At 39.6% G+C, this 19,108-nt stretch overlaps 1 protein-coding gene across 2 annotated transcripts in view; it reads left to right on the top strand.

The window, feature by feature from the left end:
• The first annotated feature begins 7,846 nt into the window (after nt 1-7,846).
• epha6 (eph receptor A6) overlaps nt 7,847-19,108 on the top strand; it is a 77,568-nt gene continuing 66,306 nt past the window's right edge. The window contains exons 1-2 of one of the 2 annotated variants that reach the window (XM_006780317.3): nt 7,847-8,527; nt 17,260-17,328. In XM_006780317.3, coding sequence (XP_006780380.1) covers nt 8,449-8,527; nt 17,260-17,328 — 148 coding nt within the window. In that variant the 5' untranslated portion in view covers nt 7,847-8,448. The remainder of the gene's footprint in view (nt 8,528-17,259; nt 17,329-19,108) is intronic. The other variant, XM_006780315.3, reaches the window with a different exon arrangement.

Below are 19,108 nucleotides of genomic sequence, written 5' to 3' on the forward strand. Positions count from 1 at the left end.
TATAAATTTAAAGGCCTTTGCTTGGGCACATGGAGGATCTGGCTTGCTGAGAGTTACTATGGTACTTTTCTCTCTGGTCAGCAAGAAGGTACAAGCCTGATGACACTTCTTTGCAGTATCACCCTGGAGGACTGATACATGGGTCCCACTGGCTCAAACAGGGCCAGAGCTTAATCCTAAAAGAGAGAGAAAGAGAGAATGAGCCGGCGAAGGAGCTTTTCATAGATGTCAAGCTATTAACAATTTATCCAATAGTGCTATTTGGGCTTGAATAAACAGACTTACAGTGTTACACAGGAACATACAAGCTGCAGGCCATCCTGGAAAATTGCTTTCAGTCTGACAATTTTAACACAGATGACTTCTGTTCAGAGTGCAGTTTTTGTGCTGTCTGCTATATTGAAGAATAGTGTGTGCAAACCTGTAGCTATCAAATACTTTTGAAGGGCATGAAGCCTTTCACATCCTTTAATCACTCAGAGGATTCTGCATCCCACTGGGCCTCTTAGACACAGCTTCAATCCAATTCCTAAACCACAAATCTGGGCTTCCCCTCCTGCCACCAACATCGATCGTGTAACAACAGGTGTTCGTAGGTGCTCAAATGTGGTCAAGCATCGACTAAAAGCCTTTTTGAGCTTAAGAACAAAGCAAATTAGCTCAGTAGGCAGCGAGAGGGGGAACATTGCAGTTTATGTGATGTCCTCTAGATGTTTGATATCTCACCTTCTCTTTACTCCTGAGATGCTGAGCTGAATACGTAACACGCATTTGAAAGGAAATTGAAAATTTTGTGAACTCTAAACCAAAGAAAGGTCTTATTTATTTTTTTAGTTGACAAATTTAAAAGTTTTCAGAGTATAAAATATAAAGATTGCATGCTGGATGCACTGTTCAAGATCTCAAAGTGGTCAAGTTAACATAGATGTTTTCATTAATTTAATTCATTTATCCTGTTTATTCCGTAATTCATCACTACATAAGACCTGTTGCCACTGATTTTCAGTTCAGTGCCTGTGTAATTTAGCATATCTCAGTCTTTTCTCACCCTTCCACTAAGACCATTTCTGATGAGGCTTCAGTAAACAGTAGACGGATCGGATCTGGATTTGAAGGGACAGAATGATCTCTCAGGTCCTCTGTCAGGGCTTTGCTGAATTTTACTGTTCATCTGCTGTACATAGTTTTTAGGCCTGCCATGTCTCCTTTGCCCTGCATTTGTCCACGTTTTTTAAGGATACTGTAATTCTACTACTTCCACCCACACCTTTAATCAAAACTCTAAGCAACCCACACAAGACTAAGATGAAGCATTTCTTTTTGTTTTAACAAATTCTCTTAGATCTTTCAGATGATTTGCTTGTTGAAGTTGATTTTCATTTAAGAGCTTTATGTTCGTTACCTGATACACAGCGCTCCATTTTCAAGGGTTTTTTCCTTGCTTATGCGGAGATATAAGATCCATTTTTGTTAAAAAAAATTATAAAAAAGAAAACCAACAGAATTATAACCAAACCAGATATCGGTATTACCCCAATTAATTTGTTTTATTCAGTGTTTAACCTGACAAATAATAAAGGCTTAGAAACTCTAATTAAAAAAACAAACAAAACAAAACAAACAAAAATAGTAATTATATCCCCTCACCCAATAAAGATAAAGCCTCTGCTTCTACTGACTCTTAATGCTGTCACAGTGTTATTCAATATCTTAGAGAAGTTAAGGTCAGATTCAGTGTAGCCAACTTTATTAACACTCGTCTGCGCAAACTTTGTGATATTTCTTCTTTGGCGATGTGGCGATGCTGACTGATGTGAAGAGTGTCCTGTTTTGCATGTCTTTGAAAGGGCTGAATGTATGTTATCTGTACCGTATCTATTTATTTTCACAGTTATAATTATTTTCCCAGGATCACACAAACATGAACGAGATGTTAATTGTGACCTTTCTGCTTTTGACTGAAATGAAACTTCCCCCTAAGGGGAAGTGAGATTTATCAAACATTACAAGCCTGCAAAAGGGCAGAATGAGCCGAGAATGGAAATTAAACTTAACGTACACATGACTTTAGTTTCATAACCCCCTTTCTTTCAGCGCAGAGCTGTTTATTAGCAGTGGTAACTCGCTAAAATGTTGGTTAATAGTTATAGTTAAACAGTCCACTAAAGTGTAATGTTAAAAGTTGGATATGTCTGATGGTTTTATAACTTGTAAGTTCTTGTACTTGCAGGTGTAGATAATATTTTAAGTTTTGCAATACAGACACTTCATAATAATTACAATTTTCGAAAGGAATAAATGTTAATGGAAAATGTAACAGAAAGGGCTGTGACTCAAAATGAAGAACATTTTGTTCCGACATAATTAAATTCATGATCTATAAAAAGACTGCGGTGCATTCAAAACAATGTATAGAGAGGTGACATGGCCTTGGCGTGATCTGATGAAATAAAGAATAAATTTAAAAGAATAAATAAATAATAAAACAATTGATTCACTTTTTTGACATTTCGGTTTATGCACAGGTTACAGAAATGCAGAAGTGAGTGATTGTTTATTTTCCATCCTGGGATTAGCTTTTTCCTCCTGGTGCATGTTTTTATAATAACCTACTGGCCACCTGCCTTCAAGCACCAACTTTAATTTTTACTAATTGACAATAAGTGGACTGAGAGCCAATAACAATCTATTACTAAATGGTCTGAGACACAGCTGTGCTACATTCAGCAGACCTGATACCATGTTATTAGCACAACATGGTATCAGCTGAAGCTTAATTGTAGCTGTTTGTCTGTAATGCTGTTGAATGGAAGAGTCTGGGATTAGCAAAGTTACTATACAATTCATTTTGTGGGGATCACAAATGCATGTGCAACTGTCTGTCACACAGTTGTTGAACTCTGGAATAAAGTTACTGAACATCAACGTGACAATGCATTTCCATCTATTTCATCAGAGGGAATCAGAGGCTGAAATCCGGCCTGTAGGGAACCCATGGATTACCCATGGATGACCTAACTGTATTCATTTGGATTTAATATGCCATTATTTCTTCAGTCTGCACACTGACTTCAGAGAAGTTTATGCATTGTAATTTCAGATCCAGTTAGGGGGAAATTAAATTTGTCTTTCTAAATCATATTTCCAGTACATAAAAATTGTTCATTTGTATGATGAACAAGTAAGAAACTTAACCTTTAAAGCATTTACGCACACATTCACACCTGCACCACAATCAATTTCCGTGCAATTTTTTTTTTCTAATCATAGCCAATAAAAGAGTGTTGTCTCTCTGTTTCTGTGTCTGCTTCCCGTACATCAGGATAGCTTGTCATTTCTCTTTACTGAGTGCTCCTCCTCCTTCCCCTAGCTCCACTTCTTCTTCTTCCCCTGTCCTCACTCTTCTGCATGACCAGTTCCATGTCAGCCCTTAATTGTGTTTTGATGTTCTTCCAGACCTGCAATTGAGCTCCATTCTCGCCAGCCAAAACAGAACAGACATTTGTCAATGCGCAGCTAACGTGAGATTCCCCACTCTCTAACACGTTATCTGCTGCTTTTATCCATTTCATCCTCTTTTCTCCTTTCTCCTGTCCCAGTGTTATCCAACTTCTGTCTGTCTGTCCATCTATCTTACTGTCTGGCTTTCTATCTATCTATCTATCTATCTATCTATCTATCTATCTATCTATCTATCTATCTATCTATCTATCTATCTATCTATCTAGCAACACTTCAGAGTTGTGCAATGAAGCAGTAAGATCAGAGAAGGATGAAACCAAAGACCTTCTTCCCCCTCTGGGGCCAATGTCACATGTAATAACTGTTACTTATAAGGCAAACTCTGTCTCTCTCTCTCTCTCTCTCTCTCTCACACACACACACACACACACACACACACACACACACAGTGTTAGACTGTCCTAACACTCAACTAAGCTCGGCTTGAGGAGTAAATATTTGTGCTGTGCAAGCTCTAGACATGGGAAGGCTCCTCACCTCAGCACTGTGCCACCAAATCATAAAATATTCAGAGAGAGGAAGACGGGAGGAGGGGAGAGAATGAGGGAGTGGGAGAATGAGAGGAAAAGAAGGATAGAGAAAGAGCGAGAGAGAGAGAGGGAGAGAGGGAGAGATAGGTCACACATAACAGAATGAGATGGACGGAGGGGAAGAGGTGCGGGCGTAGGTGGCTCGGTAAAACAGCACAAGATCTGAAGGGAAGGAGTGGGTTGTTTGTGGAAGGGAGGAGAAAGGGGGAAAACAGAGGACATGGTGAGGGAGGCAGAGGGAATGAACAACAAGGCTGAAGGGAGAGAGAATAAAACACAGAGAGGAAAGGTTGAAGAGTGTGACAAGACAGAACGAAGGCTAAAGGAGGAGAGTTGGAGAGGAGAAATGGGTACTCTAAAAGTAGAAGACAAACAAAAATGTAGCCTGACAGGCAGACAACATTAGGAATAATCACACAGCACAGTGTGTGGTGTCCTACAGCAGAGGAGATGTGTAAGAGTAAATGGATTGCGGGAAATGATGCTCTAAAGCTCTTAATGGTCCCAGTCAGTCTGCAGCTGAAGAGTGATAATCCCTATCCAGGACTTAATGAGGGTTTATTCTTTCACAGGTCATTCTGTCCTGGGATCTTGAAAGACTTCTCACTGTTAAAGCTGCTCTATTCACAACCACTCTGCTCACTTTGTGACTTTGAGGAATCACTACACCACACTGCTATCCTTTTTGTGGTATTTGTTCCTGTGACTGAGTAATGTCTACTTTGAGTTAATCACAGTAATTTTACTAAGAAACAAAGAAAGGACTTTTAGCCATTTTCAGCCTTTATTTCATAATATTTTATTTCCCCAACAAGGGGAGTCCCGAGGCAAAGGTGATGCCAGTGCTGCTTGTTGTTATTGTGGACCCTCTAGTTGGCTGATATTCATGAAAATTAACACACAGGTGGAGCATTGTCAAAACAAGAACTAAAATTTCTGCAAAACTGCACTGGCCACACACTAGTGATTTTCAGTTTTTAGCTATGGCGTCACAGCTATGGGTAATAAAGTCAGCCATTTAGATGGTAATACAGTATCTCAGCATGATGGATATTCATAACATTTTGCCAGTTAGATCTCCATTAATTAAAATAGCAGGTGCTTTTTCCGCTGCTGTGACCCTCAGTGGTTAAGCTACGAGGGTCCGTCGGCAGTAATCAAGAGACATGGGTTTGCTTGATTAAAGTTATTATGACTTTTACTTTTAAAAATCACCTGCTGTACAACAATAGCCAAGTAGTATTTCTTTCTATTCACACTTCTTCATTTGGCAGGTGCTTTAGTGTAAAGCCACAGCTGTGCTTTCGATTCAAGGTTGAATTGGTTGTGTGCTATTTTTAAAGTTAACACACTAAAACCATGTGCGGCAGGTAAAAGGTAAAGTTGAGAGGCGTTAATGATGCTGCTGTTACAAAAGGCAACAAGCCAACACAATTAAAACAATCACAACAGTGACATTTGCTGAAATAATCTGCCTTTGCACACATTCATTTGATATTTATACCATTTATGTATAATATAATAAATCTACGAATTCCCTGTATGTGTATTTATGTTGTTTGCACTTCATTCATATGATCAATGTCAAACTTGACAGGGTTGTTGCTAGATATCATCAAATGTAAAGGTATGAACTGATAAAATAATAGTTTAAATAGTTCTGTAGGTTCATAAAGCCCTATCCTTATATAAAGCGATTCTTTCTCTGCCCATCACTTTTTAGTAGAAAACAAGTCACCAGTGGACACTCTGTCATCTGTCAGTCAACAATATCTACTCATCAACGTCACTTCAGAAGCAGTTATTTCACCTGTCGTTGCCACACGTCTCCAAATATCATTGACATCTCAGGGTCTCTGGTGGCTACGTCAGCGCTAGTCTATTCCTGTGTGTACTCCCCTTTATGCTTGATGTCTCACTCCTCTGGTGCCTGCATACCGATGTCAGACAACATAGTTTATAGATTAAACCTCCACTCACTGTGACATCTAAATTCGCAGTCGCAAACATGCCTGTAACAGTGACAACTGCACTAGTTAGGAAATATTGAATATCTGCACCAAATTTCTGGGAAATGGATGATTTTAATGAGAACTCATTCTTTGAGAAGAAAATTGTTTGTAGGAAAAATGCACTCACTCCGTTTGCTTATAGAGCAAAAATAGAATCATGAAAATATGGAAAGCAGTTACATTCAATTCCCTCTGCGGGAAGTAAATGGCTTAAAATTGACCGTTAGGATCAATAGCCACTAGTCTTTCAAACAGCAGTTCAAATGGAGGATACAAGAGAAAAACATAACGCTGAAAACAAGTGCAAATACTTTACTTTTTTTCTTTTTCTCTTTTTAAAATATATTGTAAAATATGGTCATTTTCAGGTATCACTGTCTGTGCAATTCAGGGGTGTTTCCATGATTTTTATGTGATTGTTGTCAAGAAGGCTGACACGACTCCCAGAGACCTGCAGCAACATTATCAGAAGGCTTAAACTCTGTTGACTGGCAGTGTCCATATTATGTACATTACACTTTATAACGAACCAAGAAAGGCTGCTGTGTACAGCACCACTGAATCGTTAGTGCTGAAAGAAGCAGGCGATGTTACACTAGGTAACCACTTGAGTCATAGCCAAAGAACCAATGAGCTCTATATTTGTTATAAAAAACAAAGTTAAAGAAAGGGAGGTTAAAAAGGTTAATTTTGAAAGTTAATATTTTTTGTCTACTTAAAATTGGCTAAATTATCTAGAACTTTAATTAAAAGTAAATGCATTCTCTTAAACAAGAAGCCACTGACAGCAGATGTTCTCCATTCAGGATTCATTCAGTTGCCCTTTTTCCTGATTAACAACCTGATTAAAAAAAACTAACAAAAAAAAAAAGCCTTGAAGTTGCTTTGGGTTATAACAATTAGATTTACCAAAGTTAGTCTCAGTAATCATGGACAGGTTGTCAATCTATCGCAGAGCTAACATCAAGAGACAGACAACCATTCACACTCATAGTCAGTTTAGAACTGCCAGTTAATCTAACGGCATGCATGTCTTTGGACCGTGATGGGAAGGTGGAGTACCTAGAAAAATCATACAGGGAGAATATGCAAACTCCACTGAAAGGCCCCAGACTGGAGCACATTTACTCTCCCTCACCTGACCTGTAATTCTGGAGTCCATACAGTGATTATATCATCCTTCTGTCTGCAGACTCTAACAGTTGTTTCCACTATTGTGTTACAGCTTGAGGCTCACAGGCCATTAATCAGGATGGGTCTTTGGAATCGAGATGAAAGTCTTCTCAACACATGTTTTATCCAGAGCTTACAGTGTAACTGTAAATCATTAATTTGGTTCATTTCTAATAAGACACCCACTGCAAGATCTATGTGTGTGTCTGTTTGAGTGCACATTCAGCCCATCATACTCTGTATTAACTTAAACAATATCTGTCTGCTTTCCTCCCTCCCTGCCACCATAAATAGAAACTGCCCCAGACACATTACTATTCCAACAACATAATCCAATGCAGGTATAACCTACATCACAGCACAGAATTGATACACTAGTCTAATAATGGCTTCATATTTCCTTCTATATCCCCTAACGTCCCATGGAATCAATACCACAGCAGAAGCCGATGGAAATGACGCATTTTACATGATGTAAAGTGAGAAATGAGGTCACATATCAACAAGAACAAGTTTTATTTGCTTGCAAGGACTTGGCAGCTGAATGTCTGGTTGTGGTACAAAAAATCAGCTCCTCAGCCTGCGCCAGAGCATCCCTCCTATCCTGAGAGGAGGGAGAGAGAGCGCGAGATACACGCAGTGATACAGAAACACAACAGGGGATGCACCGGCTGCAAGTGAGGCGTTCGGGATTGTTCCCTTTTCTTCTCTCGGTTGGGGATGAAAACACTGACTAACAAGCGCTGCCCACTGACTTTGCCACGCACACAATCGTCGGAACTTCGCTTTTGGACACTTTTGTCGTTTTGTGCGCTTGCAAACGTTAACCTGTGCGTGTTTTGAGGTTCACAGATCAATACTCATCGAATTAAGTATTGCTATCATTTAAGTTACTGCAGCTTAAGTTGTCGGGGTTTTGCGCACAATGACTGGCGGTGTACATCGCTCGTCTGCCCGTGCTCACACGGAGGTGTCCGGTGTGCGTGCCTAAAGAGAGAGCGAGACAGAGAGAGAGAGAGAGAGAGAGAGAAAGAAAGAAAAAAGAACGAACTCCCGTGGATGCGACCGTGACCTCCTGAATCTGGATACTGGGGGGTGGGGGGGATTTCACTATCCTCCTTTATGATACAAACCTTAGCTTTTTCAGCGAGGAGATCTGTTTAGGAGTCTGTGCAACGTTTCACTTCTGAGCGCACTTGTCTGACTCAACGATGAGCTCTCGTGGGAAATACTGCGTGTTTTTGTTCTTGCTTAAAAGTATCCTGTCGGACCCGGGAACCTCAAATCAAGGTGAGTAAAGGGCGTCACAATGACCACACACTTAGAACAAGGGTGGATGCACCAAATTAGTCTCCTCAAACAAAAACACAACACGCACGCTCACACGCAAAACGCAAAGTACAGCATTTTTCAACATTTGAGAACATGTGCATGATGAATATTTAACGAAACAAGTTAATAATTTGTTCACCCATTAAAGGCTGACGGATTTGCTTTTTATTTGTGATTTGTGGAATGTTCTCTCTTATGCCAGCTTCCCGGCATTTGTCAAACAATAACAACAACATTAGCGTTTGACGGATTTTAAAGTGCACTTTGCATTTGCAGCCTGAAAATGCATCTGAGATATAGATTTTGTCGGCCGGACCCATAGATGTCAGTCTTGGTTTCAATACGTTTGTGTTTTGTCCTAATTAATGATACTGTATTGCTTACAGCATACATCATCCAAAGGCAACATTAAGTCAGGAAGTTTTTCAGATCATTTGACTTAAAATTACACATATTGTTAATGTGAAATTTTCTAAACACAAACACAAAATACAGTCATTTCAGTGGAAAGGCACAGGTTTAAAAAGAATCAACACTGCACATGCATTTCAGTTTCATAATACACAACACACCGAAAGTCACAGAGTTCAACTGCAAAAAACAACAACAAAAAAAAGATTCACACCATGGAGGCTGTCTGCTGCTTGGTGTACAGGCTGAAGCTCCTTGAGCCAAAATGACATCTTATTCACCTCCAAGTGCACAGAAACATCACCACAGCTATAGGAACCACTCAGTGCTACTGTAAATGGCAGCCCCTTATATTGCGAAGAGGATTCCTCTAAGGCAGGTGAATCTTATTATGCTGGGCCAGTGGTTGACAGTAGCTTCATCAGAATAGCTCTCCATATTTCAGGATTCATTTTCAAGTCATGCTGACATCAGTGTGCAGTTGCATATGTTTGAGAAAGACAGGAAATAATAGTGTTATTTCTCCTTCGTTGTGCTTGCAAGTCACATGGGTAAACGGCTGCCCTAATGCAATCTGTTCTTGACATCTTCCTCTTTGCACGTTTGCAAAGAGGAAGATCAGTTTAATATTCCTTCCTGAATGTTTAATGTGTAGGATACACATTTTCAAAGATGACAGGAGCTTCGCTAGCCAAATGTCAAAGTCTCCTTCACTACATTTTTCTGTCTTTTGTGGGAGTGTGTGTGTCTGTGTGTGTGTGGGCGCACACTCATTTCCCCCACAGGATGTCTGTCTGCCTGTGGTGGTGACAGGCTTAAAGAAGAGGGGATGCACACAGGGGAAACTTGAAAAAATGACATCGTGAGGTGCTTAAAATGTAGTGTGAACAAGCTAATCTATGTTAGATGGTGCAATGTGTCTGAGTGAGTTTTCTGAATGTGAATCACATGTTTATGCCCTCATAGAAAAAAAGAAAATGAGAGTCAGAAGATAGTGTCTGTGGGGGTTTTAATTGAGTCATAAAACATATTTATTTTCTATAAAGTATATTGAAGATTGTTAAAGGGAGTGGTAAATTACCGTTTAAACTTAATTGTTCATAAATAATTGCAATCTGCTTATTTTCAAAAGAGAACCTTTTAGACGAGGCTCTTTCTGGCATTTCTGTAAAGTCAGCGTTCTCACAAGAATAGGCGGTAATATGGAAGCAGCATTTTTTGCATTATAATGTATAGGAGTGGGAATTCAGCACAGACATCCACACTGTGGTGCAAAACTACACAGTTGATGTGCTGGTCCAAACAAGGCTCTTTTGTAACATAATAGGTTAGGCTTGTTCTTAGCTAATGAGAGGCTCTCCAACTTGTGAGTAACCTTAAATAACTGTAGTTTGTAAGCAAGTGAGCCTGACATGTTTGTGTTTCCAGTGAAGTGTCTAATTCATTCCTTGGAGTCTTTCTTTTGTCAGTTTCGGTTTAGAGTCTAGAGTCTTGCTTTTATTAGATTCCTGTGGACAGCAGTCCAGCCATGGAAGTGTTGAGAAGAAGTGGATCCCATACTCACATGTCCCCCGCTGACTTAAATTAAAATTGCTCATCTGGTACATGAAGTAGAATCAGTCTGCAGTCTTTCAGACTGCATGACATACTCACTTTACTACATGACAAACTGCTAAACCTAAGCCCATATAGCCTGCTTATAGGCTCATTTCTACGACAAATGAATGCAGATGAACATGCAGAATCTCTAAAGGATAGGATTTTCACCAGAAGCTTTCTGTTTCTCTTTGTAGTCTGACTTCTACTGGCAAATTACATTTGTCAGGTAAACACTCCATGCAGAGAGTAAAAGACTTTATTGGCATTGTATGTGTCTGCTTTTATCTAACAAAAATCTAGGTTTATTAATTTTTTTAACATATATATCTACATTTGTAAAGAACAACCTGTGGATGGAACAGGAACTCTTTGCCCAGGTATCCACTGGGAAGACTGGAAGCTCCAAACAGGTGTCTGTTTCCCTGAGTTCGTTTGGTTAGGTACATAACACAGACAAGTTGTCATTCCTGTTATACTTCATTGAGGTCCACATGAAGGGTAGATAAATAGTTGGTGCACTGTTATGTAGTGTTATCACAGATAAGTCTGCATAGTCATGCATGCTTTAATTAAAACATAAGAATAATTATTCTAATGACAATTAACAATAAAAAAAAAAGAAAATGTGTGTGTTCACTATCTGTGCCCTTTCCCACAAAGGGGTCCATAGAACAGATTAAAAAATGGGTAAAGTGAAGAGAACTGTAATGGTGGCTTGTGCAGATGCAGGTGTTCAGCTCTCTTCTGCTGTCACCCTCACGTTTTCAGTTCTATTGATCTATTGTTCATTAACAAAATAGCAGCCTTCGTTACAAATGCGTCGATTACCATCTTTCTACTATCTATCAGGGACTATGACGTGGACCTTGTATTTGACGCAGTTTTTATCCTGCTGAAGATGTTGTGCACACCATTCTCCACAGGAATAACTGTCCCACTAATGAAGTGGCACGACCACGAAGAAAAGTGCAGGAAGTGGGCTAGGGTAACCGAGGGGTGGGAAATTAATTTTCCTCAAGGGGCCACATGAAAAACTGGGACTGTTTTGTAGGGCTGCACAAATAAGCTAAATTCAATTCTGCCTAATATTAATATTAATTTGATCTCTTCATAAACTATTACTGATGAGAATAAATATTACAATTAGCCAATTAAAATATGAACTAGTCAGAGGCAAAACACACACATTCTATCACCATTTAATCAACATGCACAACAAAAACAATTGTGCATGTTCTTGCTGAATTTCAAATATTTTTACCTTTATACAAAGTGTTACTCTTTTAATTAATTACGTCATCTTTCTCAGTCTTGTTTTCTATTTGAGACAAATTCAGTCTATTTTGGGTATGAACAAGTGATTAAAGTCAGGTTCGATATCTGAGGTTGATATGGAAGCGTGATAACATCGAAAACCTTACCTTTCTTTTCACAAACCCGAGAATTTCAACTCTTTTTAGGAATTTGCCAAGGCTGAGCAAACTGACAGCTGTGTGGTAGCCTATGTCACCATGTGCATTCTCATACTCCTCCAAATGTGAAATAAATTATATATAATTCAGTGCTTTTGCATTGGGGAAGTTAACTAATTTAGTTAAGCAACATGGTTAATTTTTAGCACTGATTTACACAGCGTCTCCTGATGTATATTAAAATGCAATAATATGAATTAGAGCTCTGGGATAATTTCAGACACTTTTATTTTGCACTTGCTTTAACAGTGCAGCATTGTTCCCAGTCAGACTCGGGACAAACTGGCAGGTATTAAAACTGATGGCTGTCTATTTCATAACCAGCTTAGCCAAGCATGATGTTGCATCCATTGAGAAATCAGTCCCTGCCATATACTCTTTAAAGAGGACATGAAATGCTACATGTACAGAGGCTAATTTACACCAAGGAGCCCTGCTATCAAAAACCTACATAGATTTAAATTGTCTGTGAAGCTGAATTTAAGAAAAAAATGTTGAACGTGAAAGTTTTTAGAACATATTTAGTACCATCTTGTGTCAGTACAGAACTTGACATCACTGGGTTGATTGTTTGGCTGCAATCAATAGACTTACATTAGTTTATGTTACCTAAATAATAACAGAACTAATAATTCAGGGAAAAACAAAGGGACTAAACTAGATCGCATTGTAAGGGGATCACTTATGTATTGGATGTAACAATGAGCTTTATGTTAAGAAACCGAGGATATACTGTCAACTTTCACTGTCTCTCTTTTAGCAGTAAATGGCTCTTTGTTGTTTGGCTAGCTGCCCTGAAACACTTGTTTCCAACACCTGTTAGCTCTAATGTTTGGCTTTTCAAAGCACTTTATGAATGAAGATTGTGTGGAGGAGGGTCTGTTTGAGTCAGGTGACTCAAGTGGTTCACAGGACAAACTCAAGTCAGAAACTCTGATTTCTCCTCCTCTGGCCGGGTATACTGAGCGGCGCAATCAGCTGATGGGATCAGCACTATTTTATGAAATAAAATATTCTCTTTTTTTCCCCAAGCACATCCAAGCAGTTTATAACATAACAGGTTACTACACATCACACCACAGACATACTGTGTTTCTTACCAAAGCATGATCATGAATGGAATCAGCATATTAGCAGGGAAAATAGGTCGATGTGTGCGATGGACAAAAACATCCCCCCAAAAAACAGAGGCTCTGAGGAAGAGATAGCACACTTTTTGGAGACTTTTTTTCCATGTCACATGTCACTAACTGGATTACGTCATATTAGAAGTGCGGAAAAGCAAAGTCCAAATTTGAGAAAAGGAGATTCCAACTTGGAGATTTTCTTTTTTTCCTGCAGACATGCTGATGGATGTTTGGATTGGATCAGCTGTGATTGTGTCGCACTCCAGCTTATCAGTCTAGTGACTCAAAAAATCACTACTCCACACCGTTCTCAATTATAAAGTGCTTAACAATCCCGAACATTACGGCTAACAGCTGGATTTTCCATTCAAGTGCAGCTAGCCTAACAACAAAGAACTATTTAATGCTAAAGAGACAGAGGGTCCACTTTAACTGTGCCAGCTCCTTCATATTCTCACACTATCCCAAGTACAAAGATACGTGTGTTGTGTGTCGTAGATATTCAAGTTAACTAAAGGCCATTAGACACTATTGCATAAAAGTGATGGGCAATTTAACATTTTTCAGATGCGAACTTGTCAGATGACGTATATACACACTGAACGTATTGCATTTTTGCTGAAAATCCATCCTAAGACAAAAATTTATGAAAAAAAATAAAGTTAACATCAAGCCATGATGAGCTGGTCCTGATGTTTCTAAACAAGAAAAGGGTGAAACAGAGATTTTGGGTTCACACAGTTCTCAAGAGAAGGCAGCAGCAGGAAGAATTTCATGGTTTGGTCCAGGAGTTTAAGCTGTACCCCGACTGCATTCGTACATATTTCAGTATGTCTGTGGAGCAGATTTAGCTCTTGTTAACAGAGCTGGGACCACATTTGAGGAAGGAGAGAAATAATTTTGGCGAGCCGATTGACCTGGAGCAGTGTCTAGCTGTGTGTCTGAGGTAAAATAGTATTATTTTACTATTTCTATATGATCGTGTATTCAGTACTGGTGTGTCTTTGAGGTACACCTCGAGCTACACTTGTCAAATGCAGTGGTCTGATTGGTAAGATCTGTTTATTCACATGCAAAAATATTTAGCTTGGTTCAAAGAAATGAAAGGTGCATATTCATCCAGCGAAACCACACGGTCAGAGGGAACGGCTGAATTAAGAATAGTTGAGCCTGAAAAATATTTTTAATGAAGTATTAATGGAATATTCACACGGATATTACTTATCCTGTAAGTAAAGGCCTTCAAACTCCAAAGTTCCTGCAATGTCCTCTGTCCTTATATTTATTATTATTATTATTGGTTCACCAGGAAAGAGCCATATTCTCGAATGCATCCTTTTTCAGCATATTAGTGCATCAGAATCTAACAAACACACTTTGAAAAACACCCTAAGAGATGTCCAAAAGTTGATTCTGTTCATCTGGACGTAGCGTTTTCTGGGAGAAACGTTTCGTCACTCATCCAAGTGGCTTCTTCAGTCTCAGCTGACTGTAGGTTTCCCCAATCTTATAAACAGTACATTTGCATAATGACTGAAACCAGCCCACTGAAAGAACAATGGGCTGGGAGGTTAGTTCCTTAATCATAATTATGCAAATTCTCATGACCATTGATCAACAACCACTGACCAAAATCCACTGATCAAAGACCACTGATCAATGGCCATGAGTACCATTCACAGAGAGTTGGGGAATGGCTGCAATCACAGCATTGTAAGATGGCGAAAGATGTACCCTTAGGCCCCCTCCTCGATTCAGAGATGGTCTTTCCCTTTTCACGTAAATGGCCTCCTTGACTCCATGTTCAAACCAGCGTTCTTCCCTGTCCAGGATGTGTACATCCTCATCATTGAAAGAGTGTCCACTGGCCTGTAGGTGTAAATAGACTGCAGAGTCCTGGCCTGACGAGGTAGCTCTTCTGTGTTGTGCCATCCGCTTCGCCAGAGATTGTTTGGTTTCCCCGATGTATAAATCCTGGCAATCCTCCTGGCACTTAACAGCGTACACTATGCTACTCTGTTTGTGTCGGGGGACCCGATCCTTGGGGTGGACCAATTTTTGGCGCAGCGTGTTTTGGGGTTTAAAAGCCACAGAGACCCGGTGTTTCGAAAAAATGCGTCTCAACTGTTCCGATACTCCTGACACATACGGGATCACTACAGGTTTTCGCTTGGGCAGCGGTTGTCCTTCTCTCTTGGATCGGCTGGAGCTTTCTTTAGGTGCCTTTCCAGCTTTGACAAAAGTCCAGCTGGGATAACCACATTTACTCAGGGCCTTCTTGATGTGCTGTTCTTCTGCCTCCCTGGCCGCTGTGTCAGTGGGGATGGTGTTCGTGAAGAAGTCACTTGGATGAGTGATGAAACGTTTCTCCCAGAAAACGCTACGTCCAGACGAACAGAATCAACTTTTGGAGATTTATTTTCCTGGATGATTGAGAATGCATCAAGACCTCCCTAAGAGATGTTTTTTGGGGATTTTGTAGGAAATGACAAATCTGGACTTGACTGCTCCATCCCTAGATGTGTAAAGCTTAGTAAAAAGTTTTTGTTGCTTCTGCAGATTTGCTAAAAAAAAGATTGAGATTCCCACTTTTCTCTTCGTGTTTAGTCTCTTAATGGTGATTCAAGTTGTAATCGTTAAACACAGCAATCTGCTGTTTACAAACTAACTAAGCACACAGCTTTACCTCTGTCTTTACAAACAAGTCCATGTCTTGTTTAAAATTCTACATTCTGTATCAATCTTTCTTCTTCTTGTTCTTCTTTTTTTCTTTTTTTTTAATGTGAGCTGACATCTTTCAGGGATTAGCAATCTCACAACTTCTATAAACATCTGTTACAATGCATTTATACTGAAGCTGCATTTGCTTGCATAAACATATGTAAATTTTAAAAAAATATTGCCTTCAGAACAAAAGCAATGAAGTGAGCAATTCTGTGAGGGGGAGTTTATCAAAGAGTATTTGATGGTTCAAATGGGACAAACTGAATGATTTATACTTATTTACGTGTGAATCCTAATTTTCCATTGACCTCACATGGATGATCAGGGACAACCAAAGGGCCAGATGTGCCGTGGGGGACATATAATGCCCATGATTGGGTGAACCTGTTTAAACCGGCGCTTCTGTGCCTGCTCCTTGTAGTTCCTGTTCTATTGTAAACAAGAATGAGATGGGACTGAGAATAATGATGCACAGAGTGACAGTCATTACAAAAGTGGCGCAGCCATAGAGCTAGATGCTAGTTTTCTTTACAGAGCAGACCAGATGAGGGACCTGAGGAACAGTGAAAAACACAGCTGCCTGGACTGGGAGTTGTTATGTTCAGTTGCAGAACATTTTTTCTCTCGGATGAATTCATGACGGTGACAGCCATGGCAGTATTCCTCTGTGTGCTAATGCTAAGCTAACACCGAAAAAACTATATGATGGTAGTAATGATGAGCTGACAGGGACTTGAACCAGATCTTAAGCTGGTTATCCACTGAAATGTCAACTTTCCAGTCTATTCTACTCAAATAATATTAAAACCAATGTCTTATTTACACCTAGACCAAATTTCCCTACGTCTGACTCCAGCTTAAATATAATGAATCAACCCCCCCCCCCCCCAAAAAAAAAATAAAAAAATAAAAAACAGCTATCAGGACAGTACAAGTACAGCCTGGGGAAGCCACCTCAGTGCTGCAGCACGATTTTGATAACACAGAGTGGGATTTGTTTGCAGAAGAATCAGGCCTAGAGGTACATGCTAGTTAAGTCCCTAGTTACATAAACTTTTGCACAGAAAATGTGTTAACATAAAAACACCTCTTAGGTGTTTCCTAGCCTGAGGCCATGGATAAACAGCAGTGTGAGGATACCACTCAGGGAGCGGGATGCAGATGTCAGATAAAGTGACAAACAAGCCTGAATCACGGGGAAAACTTCAAAGCGACATGAGCACATTGTGAACTATTTTTACAACAAACCATCCCACAGCATATGGAAAGGTTTTAAGTATGAACTGATGGACAAAAAGACCACCCAGTGATGACTGCAAGCTGTCTGACACTTTTCAGTTCTTTCCCCATTTGACAGACCAGACCAGCAAGTCTCCTCAACTGAATACCCCACCCTATGAGGACCCAACATTGGTCTTAATGCCAGGTGAGGAACATCTCACAAGTATTATCAATCAATCAGTCAATCAATCAATCAATCAATCTCTTGAGAAGCGTGCGCTGTCACAAATCAGAAGCATCTTCTACCACTAAGCTAGATACGTATAACTTTGCCTACCTCTCATCTCATCCTCAACTAAAAGATGAAACCGTTACATCAGTGGACTTCAGAGAGTTGCATCAAACACCATCCTTCTTCAGAAATTGGTCAGCAAACTGCAAAAACCTGCATCATAAACTTTGTCTCTGACCAACCTCTTTCACTCTATTCTAAGTAAAGGGTACTTCACAGGGTTACATGGTGAGCCCAATGCTCTCCAAACTTTTGACCCATGACTGTAACCCCATTCGTGCCATTATAAAGTTAGTTGGAAACACAGTAGTGGTGCTTATAGGAGAGACAGCCTACTGCCCTGAGCTGAACAATCTCAGCATCACAACCATTCTACCAGCTGTGCCACTATGTTGTGCAGCATTTGTCCAGCTGATGATCATAAGGAATTAGACAGACAGATCGTTAGGTGGTCATTAAAAATGTTTTTAAAAAAAATGAAAGAACTGAATTTGTTTCCAAGGCCAGCATTAAAATAACAAATTGAATAAAATGGAGTAAATAGAATAACACAACAACAATAACTGCACAGTGAAGGTGAACCAGACCCTCCAGACATAAACACAATTTGTGGCACGAAAAAGCATTCAACCCACTTCCTGTATGAACCTCTGCTGTGTGGTGGATGAAGGGCAACACAAACCACCTAAAAGACTGAGGAGCAGCTCATCTACAGAGCTCCATGCCTCCATCACACATGTCCTTGTGAAAGCACCGACTCCACTGTAGGCAATTACACACATGTACACACTGCACATCGCACAGTACAAGTGGTAAAAACTTTCTAATATTGTCACTGCATGATTTTCAGTTTAGTTCAATTCAGTTACATTATATTTTTTTAATGCCAAGTCACAGCAGCAGCTGCCTCGGGGCACTTTATAAAAAATGTACAAAAACATTGAATTGTATATAATTTTGTTGTCCGTAAACAGAGCAGATTAAAAGCTTTCAAACAAGTGTTAAACCTAACATAACAAGAAGAGGCCAAAAGGCCAAGCTGCAACGGAGCCATGATTTCAGCTTGTGAAGAGATCCATTGTGTTTACCTGTGTTGGTTAAACTATGATTAGACAATGAGTCCAGGAGTTCAGTTTTTTGCCCTTTTTTTCCTCTGATCAATCAAAATAAAAATGCAAAAATTCTCAAAAAACAAAGCAAATGTTCTTCCTTGATAAATGGCTCGTACACAAATCATTTATTGAAACTAGCATCTGGTACAATTACTGCCAATGAAATATTCACCAAATTAAAAACTCTTTTTTTCTTTATCCACTGATCTGCTTTGTATTTTACGAAGCAGGTATCTGGCACGTCGTCCTTTCTATGGGATCATTTCATCTGATCAGCAGTAACATTTAGACAGACGCTGGAATGACTTTTTCAGGAACCTGCATCATCTGTGCTCAGATGAATTAGATGCTGCTGTCCACTTTTATTATCATCTCATAGAAAATAATGATTCATTTTTTTCCCAGTGGCTTTCTCTAACCACATCCAGGAAACTTAAAAAAAAAAAAGCCAGGTGTCCTTATAGAACTGGCTGTCACCCTGGTGGAGCTCAGCCTTGTGTGAGTATCCTTAGCCTCATACCTTATATACATATCCTAAAATATTTAGGGATCCTGACTACTCAGTGTCTAGATGGTGTTAA

Source organism: Neolamprologus brichardi, chromosome 1 (assembly GCF_056152115.1).
Source record: "Neolamprologus brichardi isolate AB-2024 chromosome 1, ASM5615211v1, whole genome shotgun sequence".
Taxonomy (NCBI): domain Eukaryota; kingdom Metazoa; phylum Chordata; class Actinopteri; order Cichliformes; family Cichlidae; genus Neolamprologus; species Neolamprologus brichardi.